Source organism: Trachurus japonicus, chromosome 5 (assembly GCF_045865225.1).
Source record: "Trachurus japonicus isolate A0001 chromosome 5, Traja_1.0".
In the NCBI taxonomy this organism is placed as follows: domain Eukaryota; kingdom Metazoa; phylum Chordata; class Actinopteri; order Carangiformes; family Carangidae; genus Trachurus; species Trachurus japonicus.
In genome coordinates, this window is record NC_140911.1 from 31,387,158 (window position 1) to 31,411,951 (window position 24,794).

At 43.1% G+C, this 24,794-nt stretch overlaps 1 protein-coding gene across 1 annotated transcript in view; it reads right to left on the reverse strand.

Annotated features, from left to right (window-relative positions):
* Positions 1-24,794, reverse strand: part of kaznb (kazrin, periplakin interacting protein b) — a 123,149-nt gene that overhangs the window by 24,663 nt on the left and 73,692 nt on the right. The window contains exon 5 of the mRNA XM_085777467.1: positions 7,970-8,077. Coding sequence (XP_085633593.1) covers positions 7,970-8,077 — 108 coding nt within the window. The remainder of the gene's footprint in view (positions 1-7,969; positions 8,078-24,794) is intronic.

Here is a 24,794-nt window from a genome sequence, read left to right on the forward strand (position 1 = left end):
TCTCCTCTTGTTGCAGCTGGACTAGGCTACTTGATTTGTGCTTGTGTGTGTGTGCATGTGTGTTCCCAGCTGTGCTTTCTGCACTGTATTATGAGAGGAGCATATGTCTGCTAAGCTCTGGCCTCCACTAATTACAGTATAAAGATCAGTTGAGATTGTCCTGGGAGAAGACAGCAGCCCGCCTCAGCTCTTGATTAAACACATCGTGTAGGTAACACAGTGGCCTGGAAGTAAAAATAGATACTGGACAGAAATAACCCCTGGAAGTAATGTATTGACGAGAGCACGCTAGGCCTCATCTTATTAATAATCTGTTGCTGCAAGGTTTTTCTTCAGATGACAGCAAGAGAATTAAAATGCATAGGTGAGAGTAGGATTAATATAGAATGGATCACAGGTGTCAGCATCAATTTCAAGGTACACTCTCAAATCTCATATCTTATCCAGGCTATGCTAGCAGCTCCAGGGACGGAAATGTTGATTTGTCGGTTGGTGACATTTGAGGTTTTTTGGTAATAACATCTTGACAACCACTGGGTGGGTTGCCATGAAATTTTGATTCAAAAGTTCACATAAACTCTAAATATGTGTGTTAGCATTGCCACTGTGTGAGCACTTTGCCAGGCTAGCATTCGCATTTAGCTGACAGCAGCACTAGGGTGGCTGTAGGCCAGGTTGTTAGAGGACTTTGCTTAAAAAATAAAAAGCTAAAAAGGAAAAACAAGAAACAGACCAAACTTTTCTACGACTATTCCAAAGTCTGTGACATGGATAAGTGTATTTACAAAACTTCATATTAGCAAAATTTCCGTGTGGAGTTTCCCCTCAAAGAAACATGAATCATCCTGTGATCTCTGAGCACTGTGTTTACAACTGGAAACAAAAGGACAAGCCAAACACTCTTTCAGGATTTACGAAAGAATTATATCAAATGAGCACAAAGCGGAATCTGACAGAAAGACAAGAAAGGAAGGAAAAGGAGAGACAAAGACGACCGAGAAGAGACTGAGAGGATTCACAAATAAACACTTAATTCTCTCAGAAGCTCCCTGCAGAGTCTCAAATCACATGGAGGGTGGGTGCGTGGGAGGCCGGCGTAGGCTGCTGGGATTAGGGGCGTTTTTAAATCTTCAGCAGGACTATATATGGGATCTTTATTGTTAATTTGTGCTGTTATTATCACAAGGACAAACTCACACTGAGGGAACAGAGGTTGCGTAGACCTGCGTGGAATGCGCCGAGTCAAATTAGACACGCTTGTGCAACACAGCAGAAAACGTAGTGACAGCTTCTATGTTATACACCAGGAGAGCTGTGCAAAGAACCAGCAGAACATGCCTATTTTATAATAACCCCGACACAGTGATACTCCATGCAAGCGCTGTACTTTCTGCATCCTGAAAAGGCCCTCTGTCCATGTACAGGTCAGGTCCATTTCCCACTCAGGGTATCATGCTGCCACTCTATAATACATATGAGCTTAAATAATGCATATTGCTGCCTCTCACAGCCACCTGACCAGAGTATTCACCACTTAATGGTAATTCATCACGGTCAGCAGCTGAAGCATCACTGGTTCACCTATAAAATTCAAAATGGATGTTGATTTTATTCATTTATCATCCTTCCACTGAAAAATACTGCCCTTTAACACACATCTGCGTATATGCTTGAGTCAGTGGAGCAGATAGGTGTATATCCAGCAAAAATGAGGTCCCACATTTTTTGTTATACAGATCTGTACGTGTGTGCAAGTGTGTATGTGCGTAGCGCATATCAATGCATATACGCTATCTATTGGGAACCGTTTACATTAATGAATTGCCTGTGGGTTTACATTACAACTGAGGTCAGCACAAGGATGCCAAGTGCAGATAGCTGTAATTGATTCACACGTTTATTATGTGCACATTGGGCACAGCACCAAGCAAGTGCCAGTGGAAGAACATTGGGAACTTGGAAGAGGCTATTTAGATTTCTAACACTGCTCTCACGGGCTGCATATTGAAAAACAGACCCTCTTTGTCATTTGACACCTGTATCATTCACTCTGCATGGGTCCAGTTGACACAGAGTGAATTAGTCTGTGATTAAGCAACATGGAGGCTGGTACCACGACATACTGTAGCGTTCATTGATTTATCTCAGCACGGGAATGATAATATTATATACATACTGTATGGTCACTGGATTTAAAGACTGGATACAGGAGGCAGATCTTTTTAACTTTTGGACAGAGAAAGGTAGCTGCTTCTCCTTGTTTGCAGTCTAAGCTAAGCTAACTAGTACTGGCTTAAACTTAAAGGGATAGTTCAACATTTTGGGAAATTGGCCCATTGCCATGATTCCTATGGTCTTAGGAGTAGGTTCGTTACCTTTAATTGTCGGTGCAAGCTGTTTTTAGAACGGCAGAGCAGAGCCACGAGCTGCTCAGAGCTACGCTACGGAAGTTTCCCTCATCAAACTCATCAAATACACAACTCCAAAATGCTCTGGTGGACAAGTTGTGACCTGCACATTCACCGCGCTATGAGATAATAACGGAATGTTACGAGACAGAGTTGTTTTCGAGGCAAATGTAGAGACTGCTTGCCGAAAAACTGGCCCCGACGGGAACACGCATCAGCGGTTTTGCATGAATTTACCTCGAAAACAACTCTGTCTCGTAACGTTCTGTTATTATCTCATAACGTGGTGAATGTGCAGGTCACAACTTGTCCACGCAAGCGTTTTGGAGTTGTTGGATTGTGTATTTGATGAGTTTGATGAGGAAAACCAAGAAATCCCATTAGCGTAGCTCTGAGCAGCTTGTGGCTCTGCTCCACTGTTCTAAAAAAAGCTTGCACCGACAATTGGTGCTATCCCTTTAACATTTAACATATTGACATGTTCATGGTATAAATGTAACATCCCCATGAAACTCAAGGCAAGAAAGCACTGAGCATCAAACTATTCCTTAAATGAATTGAGGGGTTTGTACAGGTGAATTACAGGTAGGCTGCAGTTCTGTTTAACTAAACCAGCATGTTTGAAAGTCACATGTTCACGCTCAATTAATTGCTCAAAGTCAACTGAAGCCTGTAACGACTTGCTGAGAGTTGTGATTGTTTAAAGATGAACACTTGAACTGGACCTCAGCAGCTACTATGTTACACCACAGCACACTGGTGACAGTGTCTATGACATCACCCAACTTGTACTGAAATCTGAGGAAAAAATGCCACAGGGCAATGTTTTGTTTTGAATCTTTAGTGAGGGCCAAACATCTGTCAGAAACAGCAGGACTGTGTCTGTGGAGAACCAGAAATCTACATGATTTGATACACGACCTCCCTCATGTCCCGGGGCATGGCAGAGTAATCCCACAATCGGCATGTGGCGCCTATTCTGCAGCTGCTTCTCAAGTTTGAATGTGTGAAACTTTAAAAAGCACCACTTAAAATAATGCAAAAAATATGGCAGTGACTACCTGCTCTGTGCTCATTATCACTGAGAGAAACACATGTGGAGATAATGAAAGTTATAATAGTGCTTGATTAGCTCTGCTTAGCTTGAGTTTAGCACCTGTGAGCAGCTGACACAAAAAATGATCACAAATCAAGTTGAGAACAATTAAAGTGTTGAAAAAACAGAACTAAACAAAAACAAAAACAAAAAAACCAGGATAAATATGCCATGTTTCTTCTAGTGGTTGTGGTCAAGGACTGTGCGGAGCATGACGCTACAGTGACGGGGCCATCTGTCTGCTGCAGTGCCACCGCTCAAACTCATTATCTCCCGCAATTTTGAGTGGTGACCTCAGGGTGCGCACAGTGCATACGCCACAGTGGAAGTCACACGAAACGGTCAGATTAAGCTCCTTCTGTGTCTGTCTTTCATTCATAAACCACCGTAGCCTACACAAGTGCATATGAATGTGTAAAGACACACACACACACACACACACACACACACACACACACACACACACACACACACACACACACACACACAGCAAAAAATCCTAAAATGTCTGAGCAATGAATAACGAAAAATGTCTCAAAGATAAACTCTTCTTGATGCCCTCTTCTTCCACACAACCCAAGCAGAAAGCTTCTCTCTCAACATGATGTGCCCCCAGTTACTGAGTACTGTAATAATATCTGGTTTCTACATTACTGTAATACAGACAGAGCTGGTGTTATTATTGTCCCTCTGTGCTGTTTGCTCTCATGGCGAGTGTGTCTGCTGTGCGTCTGCCGCCGGAGTCTGTAATACTGTGCAATATCTGACCAAATACGAATCCATTCAAACACAATGCTTATAGAAGATTAACAGATTACCATGTTATCCATAAGAACATGTCAGATCTGGGTCAGCATTTAGCACTTATCTGAAGTAAAAGACTAAATAATGTCTGTGATATAGAACGGATTTAAATAAATCAGTGCCTACATTAAAGGGCTGTGTCAATGAGTTGATTACGAAAATAAAAAATAACCTCCAGTGCTTACTAAGGCAAAAACAACATCACTGAGTTTTTTCCCCCACTGATAGTACGCTGAGACTATCTTTGTTTAAAAAAGGACCTGAATATGTATGAATGTATATGAATATGATTTCTTTTTTGATTTATCAAGAATATAGGATAATAGATTATGAAAATATTTAACCATCTGTCACATCCTGTAGGTTTTTAATAGATTAACAATGAATTAAACTGATCCTATGTTTTCTATGTTCCTATGTTCTCTAGATGTAGAGATTAGGTTTAAGGTTTGTATTTGAATGCCTAAGAATCCTGAGCAATATAGATGTAAAGGAGCATAATACCTTAAACCTCAGTATTACTTCATGAGTACATGAGTTAAATGTACTGTACTTTCATATATCTCCATGACAAACATGAGGAGAATGAATAATGAAGCACATAGGCTGTTTTCCCCTCAAACAATCATGTGCTGTCACACACATGTACGTCACAGGAGCTCCCTCACACACCACTGACCCCAGCCAGTTGGTTTCAAGGCCCTCACTCCCTCCAGCACACACGTCTGTCCCCCCTCTCTATCCTGTCCCCTACCTGCCTCTCTCTGTCACTCACCAGCCTTCCCGTCCTCCCTCTCCGACCTCATGTCCTCCTTGGCACAGGCTCCACTCGGCTCCACTGTCACCTGTGGTGTGGGCTCTCATAGCAGGTGAAAAAGGTCTAAAAACACCACACACGCACACCCACACAGATGCACACGCACGCATATACGTACAGGCCACTGCACACACCATTCAAACCGACATACACAATGCACCAGCACAGAGCCGCTCCCAGCCTGGCTCCCCGAGGCCCCGCCCAGTCAGGTTACCAGGAAGTTGATCACCGAGAGCCACTCAGCTGCATTTCCTGCTCATTTTCTTTCTTTTTTCTTTGCTTCTGTCCCCCTCCCCATCCCCCCTCTGTACCTGTTCAGTGACACGCCCAGAGGCAACTAGGACAACTTTCACCCCCACACCCACTCCCGCTTTTCATCTTCATTCCGCTTAGTGCACAAACGAGAAGGAGGGGGAGGGGAGTTCAAACTGCACCTCGGGCCTCAGGTAATGAACCAGGTGAGTCAGTGGAGCTCTCGCTCCACCTGATGGCCGAGAGCGAGCAGAGAGCATGTGTAATTACACTCAGCGACTAGAACAGAGAACAATACGCCCCTCTGTATGAAAGCCAAGCGCTCCCTCTGAGCCCACAATGCCTTTGTAGCCTACATGAGTTTACATTACTCACTTCCTGAATGTGAATGTGTGTTTTGGCCAGAGGAGATAGGAATGTAAACTCTGTATAAAAATGCTGTAAGCTTCAGTGTGAACGCCAAAAAACCCCCCCAAAAAAACAAAGGAGAAAGGATCACAACAGAGGTGAAGTGATATAAACCAACTGCCTGAGCTGTACACACTCTGATTGGATTATTAATATGAGCTCCAGTGTTATCTTTTTAATCCTCCAGGGATTTTTTTGTGTGGACTGCTCCTCTGTGCCGTGCTGACTAAGAACAGTCCATGTCATGTTAGATGGGAACTCTGATGTGTGTGGACACAGTGACAGAGCAAATAAGGTTAAGTTTGGTCCAGTTTGCTGCTCAGGGCTTTAATCCTGAAACCCTGAGGCAGGTATAAACCACCGGTTGGAGAGAAGACAGGGCTTCAACTGAATGAATTCAGCCTGCAGAGGCCGGCTGGTTATAAACCTGTAATGAAATCTTTTACTTTATGAGCGCTTGAGTGGCATAAGTAGCACGTATAACACATACACGTATGTGTGTGTGTGTCTGTGTTTGTGTGCGACTTAAACCTCTTGCATTTAATGACGTGACAGCGGTTCAGAATGAGCCTGCCATTTGTCCTGCCTGTCAGAGGCTGACGTCCAGCGTTTTAGCCCCGTCCAAAGATCAGATGGGCTCTAACCAGGCACTTGTCACATGAGGCAATGGATCTGTCAATCACATGCTGACACCTCAAGGACTACTGGCAGGATCATTCTCCCCGAGTGATCAGAGCCGAGGGGAATGATTGCGACGATAACTCCTCTACTGTGGACTATAAAAACACCTCATTATATTCTGTGCTGGGCATCGCCATGGTCTAGCACACAGAGACGAATTGGTGTAAGTGTCTCATTTAGTGATCATATCAAGTTTGATTAAAACCTGAACCGATCTGAATCCAGCTGCTTTTGGCTCGTCTGAAGAGCCGAAAGCAGAAGAGTATTTTATAAGAATTACATATTTGGACCGAATGTAGCACTTCATAACTCTAAGGTCACGCTGTAGCCTCCGTCTCAGCTACACACTGAATCTTATTCACGGCGTTGCTTTTTATCCTGACACTTCTTCAGTCTGAAATTTTCCACCCCTCACTGTCCTTACTCTTCAGCTTAACTCCCTGTATCACTATGTCATCCGTTTGCTTTGCTCACATTAAAGCCAGTAGAAATCTTAAAAGCCTTCTTTTTCTCCCCCGTCCTCTCCTCCACTGTATTTGCTCTCCGCTCCTTCAGCTGCACACGGTTGACCTGTCAGTCTGCATTATCAATGCTGGGGGAGTGTTGATAGAAAACCGGGACGGAGCGACATTAAAATATTAGCTAACCTTGAGAGAGAAAAAAGGAGGTGGAAAGAAGAAAAACAGGGCGGGGGATAGAGGATTGGGGGACTAAGGTCACCACTGTCGCTGTCCATTGTTGATGGAAATGACATGAGGCTTGTCTAATAAGCGAACATGCTCTCCCAGCTTCAAGAGGCTAGATTGGATGAAAAGATTGGCATTGCAATTATGCTGCATAGATTACTTTCTGGTGAGGTATCAGTGTGAGAACAAGAGAGTAACAGCCATCATTATGATGAGAGACAGAAAGAGACACAAGGTTTATAGATTAAGCAACAATACACATGCGATCGATGGACTTTATGATCGATACTTTTTGTGGTGTGTGTCATTACAGGCTGGTCAGTTTGATTACTACACACCACAGACAGAGGGAGACTATTATCCTGAGCCACACAGCCTCTCTATAAAACATTTTATTTCTCTGACTGATGACAGTGATTGGGGAAAATCAGAGGCCTTGCTGCAACACAATAATTGCACATAACGACAAAATTCTAGTGCAATGAGCTTCAATAAGGCGCCATTCAGATTAAAACTATGAAATGTTTTTCTCTGGCTAGAAGTCAAGTGGGTTTCTCAGTCTTATGCCTTCGCCTCTGGTGACTAAAACGTGTTATTTAGCCACGATAAATCGAAGAAGCCCGCACTGAGCGCCGCGGCCCTCGTGGCCAGGCGGCTACCCAGAGCTGTTATCTGATTGTTCTCAGGCCTCTGCTCCGGTGTTAACCTCTCAGTCAAGCCGACAGCTCTGTGTCTTTTAACTGCCAGGATAAATCACCGTCGCACCCCCACCAACTGTCGCCAAGGCAACACCTTATATTTTCGAGGAACACCGTACCTTTGCCTAGCGAGCAGTCTTGAGTGCCAAAGTCCAACAGGCTGGATATCTCCGTGGGGTAGCACATGTCTGTCACCACCGTCTTCTGTCTGTGATGCACCGATGGATCTGCAAACAAGAGAAATGAACAATGAAGTCATTTTTTAAATGGGACCTTCGTGCTGTCAGCCGAACATGGGAGGCAGGATGTTCAAATATGTTAAGGTCGTAATAGAAGTGTGTGAGTGAGGAGGCGTGAAGCTGTTAAATCAGATAATTCATTCTGACGTCGTGTCAATTTGGCAGCTTTCAGACACACTCTGCAAACATGAACCTCTACTACAAATCGCTGAAGTTGTGTTCGGCATTTCAAAGCAACAACATCGCACAAGCTGAAATAGTCTTGATACATTCCTGTCTCATTAATGTACTCTGCTTCACTAACCTTTCATTCTTTTCTCTTGCTCTAGATCAGTTATCTTCTTATTGTTTTGAATCATTCTCACCTTTCCCCCCCCATGTCTTCTTTTCTAAATTAAAATGTATGTATCTATTTCTTTTTTCTTTTTTTTTTGAACTATGCACATTCAGTTAATGACATTGATCAAGGCCTTCACCGCTCCAGAAACTGAGGTCTGCCAACTCAAGTAGAAAATTGTATTGATGGAGGTTGTATCTCTTTTTGAGTCATCAAGGTCCTCCTGCTCCCTGCCCTCCTCCGCCCCCTTCACTAAATGCTTCACGTCCATATTGTGAAGAATGAGATGCTATAGGAAAAAAAAAAAAGAAAAGAAAGAAAGTGATGTCTGGAGGCAGCAATGTTCTTGTTCTGAGTGCTTTTGTGGAGCAATTCACTGGAAATTATTTCTGCTTGAAGAGGACTTCAGATACCGCAACTGATCTACAGTCTTCAAATTGAAAGCGATTGTGCTGATATCATAGATACGGTGGCCCTGAGGCCTCAGCAAACCGCAACCTAAGAAAACACATGCAAATATGCTCAGAAAAACGTCTTCATTAACATGACAGAGAATCTTATCCATTCATCCATCCTTTTCATAACACATGCACTGTACTGTACATTCACACAGGTGTTTCCAGGGGTCACTAGAAAGTGACGAGTCTGGCTTGGACTTGTTGTTCAAAGTCCGATTGTGTTGTGATTTGTGAAGTTAAAAACATGGAATGACAATTGTCTCCTGGTTCATCGCTGCAAGTTGTTTTTTCTTGGCCTTAATCCCCGATAATAAGAGCGAGAGAGGGAAGATGATACGGTGCAGAGGGCCACTCAGGCGTCAGTGGTGGATTACACCCCACTGGATTTCATGTCAGGTAATAGCATGATAACACCTGCTCTATATGTGCAAATGACGTAGCTGAACTGAAACGTGTTCTCTAGTTTATCCGTGAACCTCATTCGCGAGTACAGCAGGAATCATGTAGCATCAGATGCCGTCAGCTGCTCCATCTGCACAACCACTCTTCCACAACAGCGACCTCACTCTTCCCTCCTCATCTACATATTTTGACAGCTTCATTTTCATGGCCGTATGGTATTTATCTAAATCACTGACCTTCCCCTCCCTTATCCGACTCTTCCATCCCCCTGACCTGTCGATAATTGTTAAAGTGTTGTTAGGCTGACCTTTCTCTCTGTCTTTAATATGGAGATTGGGCAGTGGGCAGGTTCACGCTCGCATGCTCGGCCCGCTGAGGCCGCCTTACTTAGCACCAACAGTAATGAGAGAGGGCGAAACAGAGAGGGATGAAGCAGCTGGAACGGGGACAAATTCAAACACAATCTATTCCAACACTTAGCTAAGGGTGTCGGGCTCTTTCTAGCCATGAAAATAAAGATGTCAACACATAAATGGATGGCAATAAGAACCGTTCCCTCAATTTGGAGGGCTGGCATTTAAAATGTAGCTACAAATCAGAGCTGCCTTGTGATAATTGCACGGGATATTGGATATGTCCGCCTTCTCCATCAGTGTGTTTCATATGATAAACATGTTTCACCTTGATACTTCGACATATTCTAGGTGTCTGAGCTGGTTTTACCTTTAACCTCTGCTGTGAGAGTTAATAATAAGGACAGTGCTCAGCTGACCAGACCAGGTGCCACATGGAGCTCCAACAACAGGCTGATAAGTGTAATGTCAACCAATATGAAAATAACCTAGAGAGGATTGCAGATTGTCTTCAGCAGTTATCCCATACCACATCTTTATCGCTCAATGAAATAATTCCTATTTACAATGATAAATCAGCACATGCTCTGCTGTCTGGCCTGTTCATATTAAATGGCAATTACTATTACCAGTCAGCTGAAATGAAAATACAAATCCCTTTTGGCAGCCAAAAGCCATGTCAAAGTGACAAATGTTTTATATTTGGGCTCATTTGTATCCTGAAATGTTCTTGTAGTCTTCAGGCCTCTGGAGGGCTGAACTGCTGTGTGTGTTTGACTGACAGCTGAGCCATTGTTGTGACAATTTTAGCTGCTCTCCAAGGATGTGCTGAGGCATCACCATCAGAACTCCATCCAAAGGAAGCCCTAGTTTTATTTCAAGAGCCTGCACACACACACACACGGTTTTGCTAAATTTGGCCTAGCTCAGGAATTAGCCATCATACCTGTAGAACTTTTTTTTAAAAACCTATAAGACTGGATTTTTTCACCTATGACGTTTTGACGTGTTATTATAGTGTCTATACTTATCATTATGACAAAAGCAGCTGATACTAATAACATTAAAGCAGAAGTAAGTGGAATGTTTGTGTTAATATAAGTCTTAAATAGTTATATCTTCCGACAGCAATCACTTACATAGAGTGTTTGGTCTGAAACACGGGTCTGTCAGTCACTCTGCTCTGCTGTAAGCCGAGGAGAAAACTTTCCTTGTATCCTACAAGCTTTATCCAATGAGGAGAGAGAACGGCATGCAGGGCTGTGTGTGCAGCCAAGGGATGCGCGTGAATGTGGTGACGTAGGGACGAGGACCAATAGGTCCATGACGAGGGCGGGGGCTGCTAACTCCATCGGCTGACAAGAAGTTATGGTGCGTTCAAGGCAACCCGTAACTTGTGTTTTTCCGACCTGTGAAGTCGTACCAGTTCGATCTGGTACGAGTTCACGGGTCGGAAGTTACGAGTGGCCGTTATAGTGACTTTCACAGGTAAAACAGGTCGGAAAAACACGAGTTACAGGTTGCCTGGAACGCTACAAAGTCGTAAGTCGTGACTTGAAGCCGTAACTTTCAAAAGCCTGCCTGGAACGCAGCATTAGCCAAAACGACCGGATCGCTTACTTCTGCTTTAACTCTGTTGTGTTCAGGTGTCCCAATAAGTGACAGTGAGAGAATGAGCCATAGTTAACAACAGCACAACCATGACACTGCACCAGCTAAATGGAATTCAGCCATCACTCATGTTTTCATTTGCACCTGTGCTTTTCTTACTGCGACAGCTTAAAAGTGAGATAAGCTTTTGACAAACTTGCTGCTGCTGCAGCTCCAGAGCGGTCATGACTGACACCATCAGATGTGGTTTCAGACACCTACAGGAGGCTCCTGCTGTTACATGCAGTGAGACAAAAGGTATATTTTCCCTCTTGGTTATTTTCCTCTGAGGAGAGAAAAAACATATTGTATATCTTTATATAACTCTATCAAATTAAAGAGGCTTACTTGCAAACGTCAAGGGGAAAAAACACAATAGTTGTTAAAGGCAACATGCTGAGAGTGTGTGGCTGCAGACACACCCCCAGGTGGGCCAGGAAGTCAGACAAGCTATTCATCTAATACAACCTTCTGCTCCTGGTCAAACGCTCAGCAGAGGGGCGCAGACATGTTCGGTACAGGATGGAACGAGGAGACAAACACTCAGCGGGAGTCAGAGTGGCTATTTAAGAAAAAAAAAAAAGGAGGAGGCAACTATCACCGGTGAGCAGACAGCTCATCATTACCCACCCTCAGCCAACCTTTAATTACACTGGCATTCAGTCCGTCTCGCGGCAGACACATTCATTCTTGTATCAGTCACTGCACCAGAAAGAGAGAGCACATCGCTGAGCTACTGCCGAGGCACAAGGTCCTGAGATGCAGCCCCCACTGAGTGCACTAACGTAATTTGTATCATTCTAGCAGACTAATGCAAACCTGTAGGCACCAATAACCATAATTCACAAGGACTGGATAAAAAATCCGAAACTACCAGGCCGTCCTCTGCGTGCAAAGGAGAGGGCAAGCTGTGAGTGTTGATTGGCCATCAGGGCGGCTCTTATTGAACAAAAGGTCACTGTAGTACTTCTGGTCTCCGCATTCTCAACCACTTAGAGGTTTTTGGCCTTTGTTGGGGGTAGAGAGTTAATTACAGGCTGTGGTGCAGATTGAAATTCTGCAGCTCAAAGACTTTGCAATGGATACTGAAGAAATCTCTTTTTAATTTGCTAAGAGCTGTTAAAAGGAAGTGTTAAAACAAAAGTGGAAACACAAAATAGTTAATATGTTTAATGAGCTAAAACACTCTGTGATGATCCTAAAATGTAAAACCCTTTAGAATTAAAAACTTTGATGTAGTTTACAGTAATGATCCCCCATTGGCATAACAATAACCACAGTGTTTACATTTCTATTACTTCCTCTCATGCATTTAAATCGACACAAGATAATGTGAGAAGAATTTGAAAAGCCTCCCAAATAGATTTTCACAGCTAGTGCAGACAGTGAATAAATTAGCAGAGCTAAATGATGTGGACCTTTTCGGGTTTCTAACCTTTGGCACAAACCCCAGCCAGAAAACCCATCGCTTGGTTACATAAGACAACGGGACTGAGTTTGGTTGAGATATTCAGTGTCTGAATATTTCACAAGGGAGGCTGCTCATTCCTGACCCTGGCGCTCACAGGTCCCCACTGGTATTATCAGGCACACTCACAAGGAGCTCATCCAAACCCCAGAGTACAGAACTCCCACGGAGGCACTCCCACATCACCGTGCATCTCCACTGGTAGCTATCATTAACAGCCTTTGACAAGGATGGCAGTTGTGAATTGAAAATAAATCTCCTTTATCATGGAGCCGCATGTAAAATCACAAACTTACTGAAAATGACAAATTGAAGCTTCTATAAAAGCCGCCTGTAAACATGTCAAATCATTTCTTAAAAGCTGCGGAGACATACACTGAGGAAAAGCTGACTTAGTATTCAACACGCACTTCACATAAGAAAAGCAACAGATAGATTTCTCCTCGGGGACGGACTGAAAGTGAAACTAAATGCTGTATATCGAAGGTCGGGCTGTCACATCTCTATTATACAGTCCAACCATGCAGCCAAAACACTGCGGCCAAATGTCATTCTTCTAACATTTTACTTTGCCAGCAGCTGAGAACATACTGTCTATTAATCTGTGTTTATAATCATACGTGACACAGTGAATGAATACTCCCCGTGCTCACAGAACATTAGGGCCTGAAGAGGCTGCAGTGCTCCAAGGCTGCTGTGATCCATCGCCTCTGGATGGTGTTTGTGTGCTGCCGTACAACAAGTCTGTACTGAGGAATTATGAGTGAGAAAAAGAAGAGGAAGAAAAAAATAAGCTCCATCAGGGACACATCCATACACATCCATTACATAAAATGAGGAGAAATTGCTGGAGGACGCCTGGTGTCCAGGGTTACCAATGTTACGGCTGGTATTTCTCAGCTTAGCGGCCCGCAGTATTGCCCGCGTTTCTTTCCCTCTAATGACGTCTGAGTGAAAGGACAAAATGAAGGAAGTAACATGTGGAGAGGTGGAGTACGCTGAGAGGCAGCACAGACCTCAGAGAGCCTTGTTCAGCGCTGTCAGACTGGAACTGCTAAAGTGTTCACCACAGGGCGACAAGAGGAAATATTTCATGGCGTTTTCTCCATGCTGTTAATAAGTGTTTGCAATCCCTTTAACATCTCAGGGTGTATTATTGGGCCATTGTGGCCAATGGTGTAAATCACCGGGTTGTAAACCTTCATGGCAATAGTGTTTTGTTTTTTTATCAGTGTGATGAAGTTTAGTGATTTAACTCAGTAAATGTCGTAAGTGGTAGTAAGTTTTTTTTTGTTTTTTTTTAACCTTTTCTTTCATTCATTTATTTCCAATATTAACCCCCCACGGTCAGCCAAAAGGAAAATGAGCATCCACTCATTCTTCTCAGACTCAATGTTTATACATTCCCTCAACAGTTTCTCAGTTGATGATGAACACATCTATATGGATCCATATGAATCTACATAATGAGTTGGGCTGCAAATTTAATCAATATCCAAATCACAGGAGCTGATTCTTTTTTTGATGATCGTGAGAGGTGTCTTTTTTACATAATTGTGCGTTTTTAGCACCATTTTAACATTGAAAATTGAATGTAAAAATAACCATTCCAACTGATATTGCATATTACAATGGCAATATTATCATTATTTCTTTGCATACCCTGCAGACCAAATAGAAAGACACATGATTTTACCCATAGTCATACAGGTCAGTGCAATAAGATACATATTAAATGTTGCCAGAATAAAATTGCACAAGATCAAAACATCAACATGAGAACTGAATGGGGACGTGAATGTTGCTGTGACGGCAGGTCATTGACATTAAATATTTACAGTAAAGTGAGTAGCCTCCAGCACTTTTAAATGAGTATCCTTTGAATCACTAATTCAGTATCACAAGTGACACCTGCACAAAACAAAGTCAGCCCCTGTGATTGAACTGAGCTACTGCTGTAGTGAAACCAAGAGAGCTGAAGGGCTCAGGGGAGCAGAGACACCACAGGTGATTATTTATAACAATACCAGCAGGAAAACAAGGTTATGAAATGTTGCCTAACCTTGGAGCCGCTGTGGGATGATGTAGTTATGCATCATCCCATACTGACTGGTACGATCATCTGTGTTGAGATGATGAATAATCACAGTGGGGCTGACCTGCCAAACTGGATGACTAGAGCTTAACGATAAGCAATCTATGTATTGTGATAATAAAATAAAAAAAACACATATACACACGCATCATCATCATCCCTCATGCTGGTAACACTATAGATAGAGATGCAAGACAGATATAGGACAGTCCATCAAGTATGTGTAATCATGTGGCTCAACCAGTGACTAATGGGGACTCCATTATGGCCCAGATAATAAATGTTCCTGTAACCCTGGAGGATTAGCTACTGTCATTCCTACACTGGTACTCCAGCAGCCTCCTCGGTGAGCAGTGCGTCAGGTTAACCGTTGTCCCATGTAAACCTGTCGTCTGCTACAACGGCAGAGAACATATTCACTATTTAGATTTTTTTTTTCCCGCTAGAGGCAGCTAGGTTCGGTTTTGTCCTCAGAGAAAAAAAAAGGAAATAAGATTGATTTCTATAAATGCTCAATAGACAGTAATCTGCCAATATGCACATACTGTATGTAGAACACAATATACACACTTACAAACACAACTGAGCATGTACACACACACACACACACACACACACACACACACACACACACACACACACACACACACACACACACACACACACACACACACACACAGAGACACACACTTTATGGCTCATCTGGTTGATTCTGTGGGCCACAGCTGGTCATTACAGGGCATCATCTGCCCTGCCATAACCCACAGGCTTTGCCGGACCAAGCTAGATGAGTGTGGATTTAAAGTGAAGATTAAGCAGTAAAATCTGGCTGGAAGAAATCCAGGACTGACACAACAACAACACAAAAAAATTCCTCCAGCTCTCCTTGTGCCAAGGCCTTTCCTGCCTCTGGTTGAAGCTGCATCGAGGTCGGAACCAGCAGCAGCAGCAGCAGGTCTGGCTCAGCTCTTTAATAATGTCCCAGTGAGTGGGGACATTTGGACAATGTGACGTTTTGCTGAACTCTGTCCCCTTGTAGTCCCTGGGAATTGATTAGTGCTCTTTTCACACTATGCCAGTCCTGCCACTGCCACACCCATCCCAGCTGTCCACGCAGAGTCCAAAAGGGACCTCCTCTCCTCTCTGGACAGCAGGACTGTCTAGGACAGAGGACGGACTGGGTGTCATCTGGCTTCTTGGTTTTGTGAATGTCTTTTTTAAAACTGTATTTTTTTTCCACACCAGTCATCACAAAAACCAAAGGGGGAATTAATGGCTCGTTTGTGAGGTTAGGAAGAAAAGGGGAGTAGCGGCTTCAAACACATTCACCATAATGAAAGAGTGAAGACCTGCACTGGGAGAGCAGCGCTCCGTCTCCGGGGGGAAACCATCACTATTCATCAAGCTGAATAAAACAACATAAGAACGCAGTCCTTGGAGTGAGCGGTGGGCGTAACACACAGAGCCCTGAGAGTTTCTGTCGGTGCTCCTATGGTATAACACCAACAGTGGTATGTGAGGCCTAGTTTGAAGTACTGACCAAGCTGGGTGAAGGTGTGAATAATAGAACTGAGACCTCCTCGCTGGCTGGGCCTGGACCAGACCGGCTTCTGATGGAGGGATGGGAATCACCCATGCACGAACCTGCACTGTCAGCTCAGCTCTACCCACCAACACACAGTACTAGTACTGTAGGTCTGCTGCCTTCACACAGAATTGAATATTGTCTGAGATGTACAACAAGTCAAAACAGTAAAGCTTAGCACAAGTCTAACTACAGTACAGCCCTGCTGGAGCAAAAAAAAAAAACAGTCAGATCAGATGGTGTCATGCTTTATTGATCTTAAAAGATCTTATTGAGGTATGACATGTCGCGCTCTTGTTATAAATAGCACTTGTCTGCTAGAGTTGCCACGGCCGTCTATTAAAGTTGCTAATCGCAGGAGAAGAGCAGGGGAAACACAAAGCCGCGCTGTGCTCCTGGCATCAAGTCGAATGTGGAGAAAAAAGCCACAAGTGCTTTCTGCTATCTTGGAACCGACAACAAAGTCTAGAGCTATTAGTCAAAATTTGTTCCCCTGCTGTAATGATCCTCAAACTGGCAGGCACACGCAGTGACTCTGGAAGTCTACGAGATGTGAAAAATGCATTTATAATCGATCAACACATTTAAAGCGGCAGATCTGCAATCTCCTCCTGTGAAAGGATGAAACTGATTAAAATAAACCAATAAAAATAATAATACTAATAATAATTAGTATTATTATTATGATTCAAACTCACTAGCTTGTGTTTTCATACCAGCAAAGCGAATGGATGACTCATAATTCCCAATTATAAAAACCCACATAAATAAATCAATAGCACAGAAGCTACAAAAACAAGTATACAAATCTGAGCTGCACAACAGACAAAGTAATCTCTTGCGATCCCCTCATCCCGGATGCAGGTGCATTCTTAAGTGGCACTGGCAGCATGTTGCAGAAACCCTGAGGTCAACAACATGTTATCATAATGTGAAGGACCCCGACTGCTGCAGGAATGAATTCAGGTTTGGTGATCCACTGCAGCTTAAACTGAGGAACTCAAGCTCTGCACCACAAGGCGAAAAGATGCAATTTCAGTACATCAGGACTTTCATCCTAAAAGTGCAAAATTGAACATTACTGTACATACAACACAGACGTTATCATCAATCTAGTCTGCACTCTCCTGAGTGAGCCGTCACAGTCTGCACTTATGCTGATTTCTCACCAGGCTGCACAACTTAAAGTTCAGCTCAACTAAACGCTTGACCCCAAATATGCTGACCCCTCCTCCAGCATCCGATGTGTCTGATGGGATTCTGGGTTTGGCCAGAGGCAAAGGCTTCATAAGATAAAACTCTACAGTAGAGAAGAATGAGGGAAAAGTTCATTCTGTGCATCTCTGAATTCCCGCAGTTATGTAACTCCTACGACTATCGTAAAACCTCTCGAGCATGGCAGGAAGTAGCTATCAGAGAGGATGAGGACACCCAGGCGGGAAAAAAAAGTTTATTACATTTATTGTGATTATTTGCATCTGAATTTTGTGAGATTGACTACACACTGGGGCCGGTTTGCAGCCAAACGTACAGTAAAGCGAGCACCTCCACATCTGAGGCCATGGCTCTCTGCTGGAAAACGGTGCATTGGAGGTGAATTGTTGCCCCCGAGTGAAGGAGTTCAAGAACCTCACCGTCCTGGCTTCACATCAAAAGAAGCCAGTTCAGGGAGTTCAAGCATTTGATGGGGATGATTTCTGAGCGTCGGTCAACTCTCCACCCTGGATCAGTGGAAGAAAATAGTTGGATTGTATGGATGCACGTTCACATTCTTGACATTCTTTCTTGCATGTTAGTTCCGAGACACCAGTAAAAAAACATGAGCTGGGTCACATGCTGAGAGGAGCAAAAGCCTTCACATAATATAAGGCATGTGGAATTAATGCAGGGATTCTTCACATACAGGCCGATCCCACCAGTCATTACTCATTTTACTGAACTTAAATTACATAATAAGCTTTGATAGAGAGAGGGAAGTGAGAAATACAAGTATCAAAGTCATCCTGTTATCCTTGGAGGAAGAAATAAATCACCCAGAATTACATCCCTCTGGCGAGGTGATGAATTACCCATTGTGCTAGTGAGTTTTACAGTAATGGTGAAAAATTCAGTGAATGAAAAATGACCCAGTAAGCCATCCACGCCAGGGCTCGCACTCGCAGCTGGTCTTACAATGGATGCTACAGTCTTCGAGGTCACTGACTCGTTCTTCGCTACACCTTACACTTCTATAAGAACCTGAATCAGCTCTTGGCTCAGCAGTATGCACGGCTCCCAACGACTTGACGTCTCAGCGAGGGCCCGGGCTGGAGAAGGCAGCTGACCCCTCGCTCCTCTCCAACCGCATCAGAGCGCCACAAACTGACAAGTCCCTGTGCAGCAGAGGAAACCGCACTGGAAATCTAACAGTCCTCTTCTTCGTCAGTGCTCCAGCCCACATTAGAAAACCGCGCCAAGAGAACCGGCAGCAGACCTGCTAATTACCGTCCCCGCTACGTTTTACAGACCTAACACGCACAACGTCTTGCAAACACCATAAACTGTGTCTGTTCCTCTGCTTCCCCTCACACAACTACCAATTACCGACGATTTCCATACCTGCAGCAATTAAGATGAATTATTTATAACGATGATTTACATTAAGGGTCGCAGAATTTGTTGAAAGAGATAATGTCATCATTTATTCAGCTAAAATCTCTCATTAAAATATAAGTAATGTGGCGGCTGTCCTGCATTAATGCAGTGATCCTACTCAGGGAACTTGTTCATAGCGGTGGCTGTGACTAATTTGTGGAACAAACTGTGGAATAGTAATGCCTGGTTACTGACCTCTCTCAAACATGCTTTGGTAGCTGAGGTTGAAGCAACAATAACAGATATCAGTCACTGGAAAGAAAACTAAAGAATCCTGCTCACTCTCCATCTCTTCAACTCAATTAACACTGAATTTCTGCTCTTTGACCTTTATCATGCAAAATCCAAACTATATGAGTTTTGGCTCTTTTAATTAACATGACCAAAACACTGCTCGGCCGAACACTAGATGATTTAGGCCTGATTTTGGATGATAATGAGACAGAAGAAATGCAACACCTGCAGGGCCATGCAAGGCTTTTAGACCTAAATCTAAATGTCATTCTGTTAATTACTGTAATTGAATGATTTGTTGTCTTCCACCAACACGTAACTGGGCTTCAGACACAAATAGATCTAACTTTGCTAGAAGAAAACCAGCAGGGATACATGTCCAATTCAAGGTGGAAACAAGATTCTCTCACATTTTTAGCTTGAAGAATAAATGACAATCTTCTAACACTAAAAAATATTTAAAGAAATATATATACGCTTTTTATTATAGCAGATAGTCAGTCTGATATGATGCCAACATAAATAGTTAGAAATGTGTGTTTCTTGTTGTAAATATCACATAATTAGTGGATTAAATGGCACCCACAAGGAGGGGAACACCGGTTTCACGTTGGCTAATGTAATTTAGCCAATAACAGTGTGGAAAGAGAAATCTCATTACGGAGAAAGGCCAACTTCTTCCACCAACAGCACGGAGATGTGAGGAGGGGGGACGGCAATTTACAGAGACAGTGTTCAGTTCGTGAAAGATGAAAATGTGAAGAAAACTGAAGTAATCTAATGTGAAACTTTTATGTCCAAGTTGAAAGTACTCCTGTCTGATGAAACTATGGCTCAGTGGAAGACAGCACAACCTCCGTGGCAGCTGTCAGGACAAGGTCTGACGCAAGACAGCGCTCAAGATTTCTCTTCAAAAAAACAGATAAATCCATTTTTAGGGCAAAAACCTTGTACAGAATTTCATTATTCAACATTTTATGTGTAAAATATAGAGACTAAGAGCTGCTGTGCTATTGTACTCCTTTTTTTTCTTAATCAATCCATTGTAATTCACCGAGGTATGCTAGTTTACAGACAGTGCTCTATTCATCCTCGTGCTTGTTTCCCTGCACTCCCACTGCAGGCTGTAATGATAATTACTGATGGGAAGCAGAGTAAGGAGGCAACAGTCCAAAAAGCTCCTCCACCTGCCCAGGAAGCTGACCTTTTTGTGTGATACTGTGCATCAAAAAGTGGAGACAATAGCCCACTGGCTTAGTTGGCCGCTGAGTGATTGATGTCATCTCATTAGCTATGGGAGTGGAAGCAGCTGAGAGCGATGCAGGCGCTCTTTCCCCGTATGTCAGTGTGTACTCGCCCTGCCTTTTCCTATGTTGTCACATTACAAAAAAGACCGCAGTTGTGCAGAGAGTCCGACAGCACAGCACTCCCCTCTCCCCCGCTGCCCTCTCTCCCTGCATCCTCCTTCATCAATCAAGATCCTCTCCAAGTTTTAAAACCCCCAAATCCCTCAACTCATCTGCTTCTTTCTCTCTTAGGATTTTTTTTTTTCCTCATGATTATTAAGATTCCTCTCCTGTCCCTGTACTGGATCTCCTGCAGTGATAGATACTCTCTCTGCCACTGTTTCTCCCTCCGTCTTTAAGCCCCTCTTGCCGTCTCCCCCCGCCGTTGGTTCTGCGTCACTGATCAACATTCGTTCAATCTGCTGAGGCTTCTTCCCAGGAGAGTAACTGCGGTAATAAGAGCAGAGAGGCTGTGGGATGCACACTGCTGGCGCCCTGCAGGGCAGCCTGTACCAGAAGAGTCATGAAGTCAGGAACTGTTAACGCAGTCAAACTGGAAGAGCATGAGAGACAGTGGGGATAAGCAGCATATATTATTTTAAATGCTGCGACTAAAAGCGTTCATTTCCGTTTTCCACAAATCACCGTGACACACGCATTTGCTCAGCGAGACGTCTGCGGCGCATCAGCGTGGCAGAGTCATCGCTCAAATCAGAAACACTGGAACAACAGGGCTTTCTGTTCCTGTGTCTCCCTGAGGCGGTGTTCTCTCAAAGGAAGGTGGCGAATCGACTGGAGACATTCAGCGGCTCCTGCTTCCTCCAGTGTTGTCTGATTAATTAACGAACAGTCGGCTGTGATTCTTGAGGCACCATTCTGTTTCCTATTTACACCAGATTTCTGTAGGCAGACCTCCCAAGACACTGCCGAGCATCTGGCCAACCGCGTACAATAACCTTTTTTTTTTTTTTACTTTGAAGTGCCAGAGAAAGCTGCTATTTCAACAACCAAGATCAATTCACCATGAAAGTTACTGTGTGAGATTTGTTTGGGGAAATATAGGCTTGCTCTTGTGTGGAGCAGGAGATTACTTTAGATTTCACAGACAGAAAAATGTGCCCGAACTGTCTGAAGGAAATAGCGCAACTTAAATTTCATAGAGAAAGATGAGAAATGTAATTTTACGGGTCAATGCTGCTCTTATCTCCTCTGTAAAAGGATAATTTTGGTTTCCTTACAATGCGGTAGTTTTGGCTATTATCACATAATACCCAGCAACTTCATGGGTATTCCCAGATTCACATGAGATACAGGATGAAACCAAAACAAGAGTCCTCTTTTTCAAAAGTTACCCAGCCAAAACACAACCATGACAGAGCTCACACTCGCTCACAGACACAAAGAGAGAAAGTTAAATTAAAGATTCCATGATAATTCTATCTAATCCTATTTTTTCTGTCAGTGAAAAATGTATTATCTAATCATAATTCATATAGCCTACTAATTCACATTAGATGCTGATGCTAAACACAAACTGTATCCAGTCAAATTAGCTGAATACATTCACTGATTTGCTGTTCCTAAGTATAATACACTGCAGATTCATATCATTAATACAGATATATTATCATATTATGTAGTATATAAGGATGCTGTAAATGGCTTCACTTTTATCTGCTGCAACATTAAAGTGATCTAAGCATGAATGCAGCCATTAATACAATATACATCGATCAGCTGAGCACTGACAGGTGAAGTGAATACCACTTCATCATGGCACCTGTTAGTGGGTGGGATTTATCAAGCAGCAAGTAAACATGTTGTCCTCAAAGTTGATGTGTTAGAAGCAGGAAAAATGTTCAGCGTAAGGATTGGATCCAGTTCTACAAGAACGACTGGGTTTCTCATGTGCTGCAGCTGTAGCTCTTGTGGGATGTTTTTATCAAAAGTTGGTCCAAGGAAGGAAGAGTGGTGAAGCGGCCACAGGCTCATTGATACACGTGTGCAGAGATGCAAGTTCATGCTGCTTCTGATAGAAAGCTGTCACAACACACAGTGCAGCGCAGTTTGTTGTGAATTTGGCAGCAAAAGGGACCAACACAATATTAGGCAGGTGGTCATAATGTTATGTCTGATCGGTGTTGTTATGTTATTTTGAATCGGCCTATATGATTATGCATAATCGTCGTCTTTTCCTGAATTGCTACTCTTTCTTGGGTAAAACATCTGAGTGCTTCTTTACCAGCCTGAATACAGTAGTTCAACGCACTGCAGCTTAAAACGATAGTTCAACATTTTGGCAAATTCGCCTATTGCCATAATCCCTATCGTCATCAGGGTATAGGTTCGTTACCTTTAATTATCAGTGCATGTTTGTTTTCAGATCCGCGGGGCAGAGACACAATGGAGGTGAATGGTACAGGTGCCCCATGTCCCTCAAAACTCATCAAATACACAATCCAACAACTCCAAAACGCTCTTGTGAACAAGTTGTGACCTGCACATTCACCACACTATGAAATAATCATGTAACATTACAAGACGGAGTTGTTTTTGAGGTAAATGCGTAGCTGGAACTACATTCCAGACACGGCTGCTGGGCGGAGTGATTTCAAAAGTAAGTAGTTCAAAGTATTTGCTTTGTGTATCGTAATGTTACATAATCATAAATGATTATTTCATAGCGTGGTGAATGTGCAGGTCACAACTTCTCCACGAGAGTGTTTTGGAGTTGTTGGATTGTGTATTTGATGAGTTTGATGAGGGACAGGGGACGTGTAGCTACCGTTTACCTCTATTGTGTTCACTGAGCAGCTCGCGTCTCTGCCCCGCTGATCTCAAAACAACATGCACCGATAATTAAAGGTAATGAACCTACTGCTAAGGGATTATGGCAATAGGCGAATTGTTGAAAAACATTGAACTATCCCTTTAAGACAACACATGCAGATACACAAATGCACTGCAAATTCAGTGTTGGGCACTGAGTCCCAGATTCATCATTTTTTAGTGTCTCCTGGAAACACTCCAGTTGTGTTGTGTGAACTGGCAGCACACTCTGGTCAAATCGATGATGACATTATCTGAATTTTCATCACGTTTGTGTGTTTGTTTTCTTAAGTTTCAGCGGGTTGAGCTCTCAGGGCCACCGTACTTGAAAGCAACTGGCAACTTCAAAACAAGCAACTGGAGAGAGCCCAGCAGCCATTGTTGCTCCATGACATTCCGTCCCACCGGGGTTACTGGGTAACAGTTGTTGTCGGCAACCTTTGGCTAAAACTTTAATCCTCCCTCAAAACAAAATGTTAAGAAACCTCAGAGAAAGTAGAGAGCCGGTGAATAACACAGGATGACTGATGAGTGCAGGGGGGATCGGAGGCCACCAAACGATTCATGTTAGGTGTTAAAAGTCAAATCACTTAGTTCAGAAACTTCACATAAACCACACACACACACACACACACACCTCTCTCTCTGTACAAACAGGCTGAGCGCACAACTGCAGCTCTCAAAACCAAGCAACCACCACCAAGATCAGACATTTTACATTTCACATGTTTTATGGCAGCATTCTCTTCACTTGGGTCTTTTTTGTGTAGGTGTAATATCATACACACTGGCCTATATAGCCTACAATATATAATGGATGGTAGTAGCAAAGCTTCCTGCTTTATTCTACAGTGGGGATCATGTTACACAAAACTGCCTTGGCAAACAGTACAGGAAGAAGACCTTGAGGGATACAGAGCGAATGTGCCATTTCACACAAATAATGTATTTCATGTATATAACCATGGTCTGAGGGGCCTCCCCCAGAAGGTCTGAGCATCAAACACTTCATTTCCATCATTCTGCTGGAAATCCTTTTTTGATTTATGTAAAGGGAAACACAAAATTCATTCACCATTTATTTTATGATTGTAAAAAAAAAAAAAAAAAAAAAAAAAACAGCTTTCCATATAAAAGTCCATTTTTGCTGAGTTGATCCACAACAGACATAGATGCCCTTTTCCATTTAAACCAACCCCAGGCCTGGAAAACACTTTCTAAATGTCAAGCTGTTTCCATGACTATGGAAGTCCTAACTATAATTTATGAACTCTTGACCTGTGTGTCTGCCTCCTCATTCACTCTCTCCCTCTGTCTGCCTCAGTGACTGCTATATCTCCCTGCATGAGGTTCACATTTTTAGCTAGATTTAGA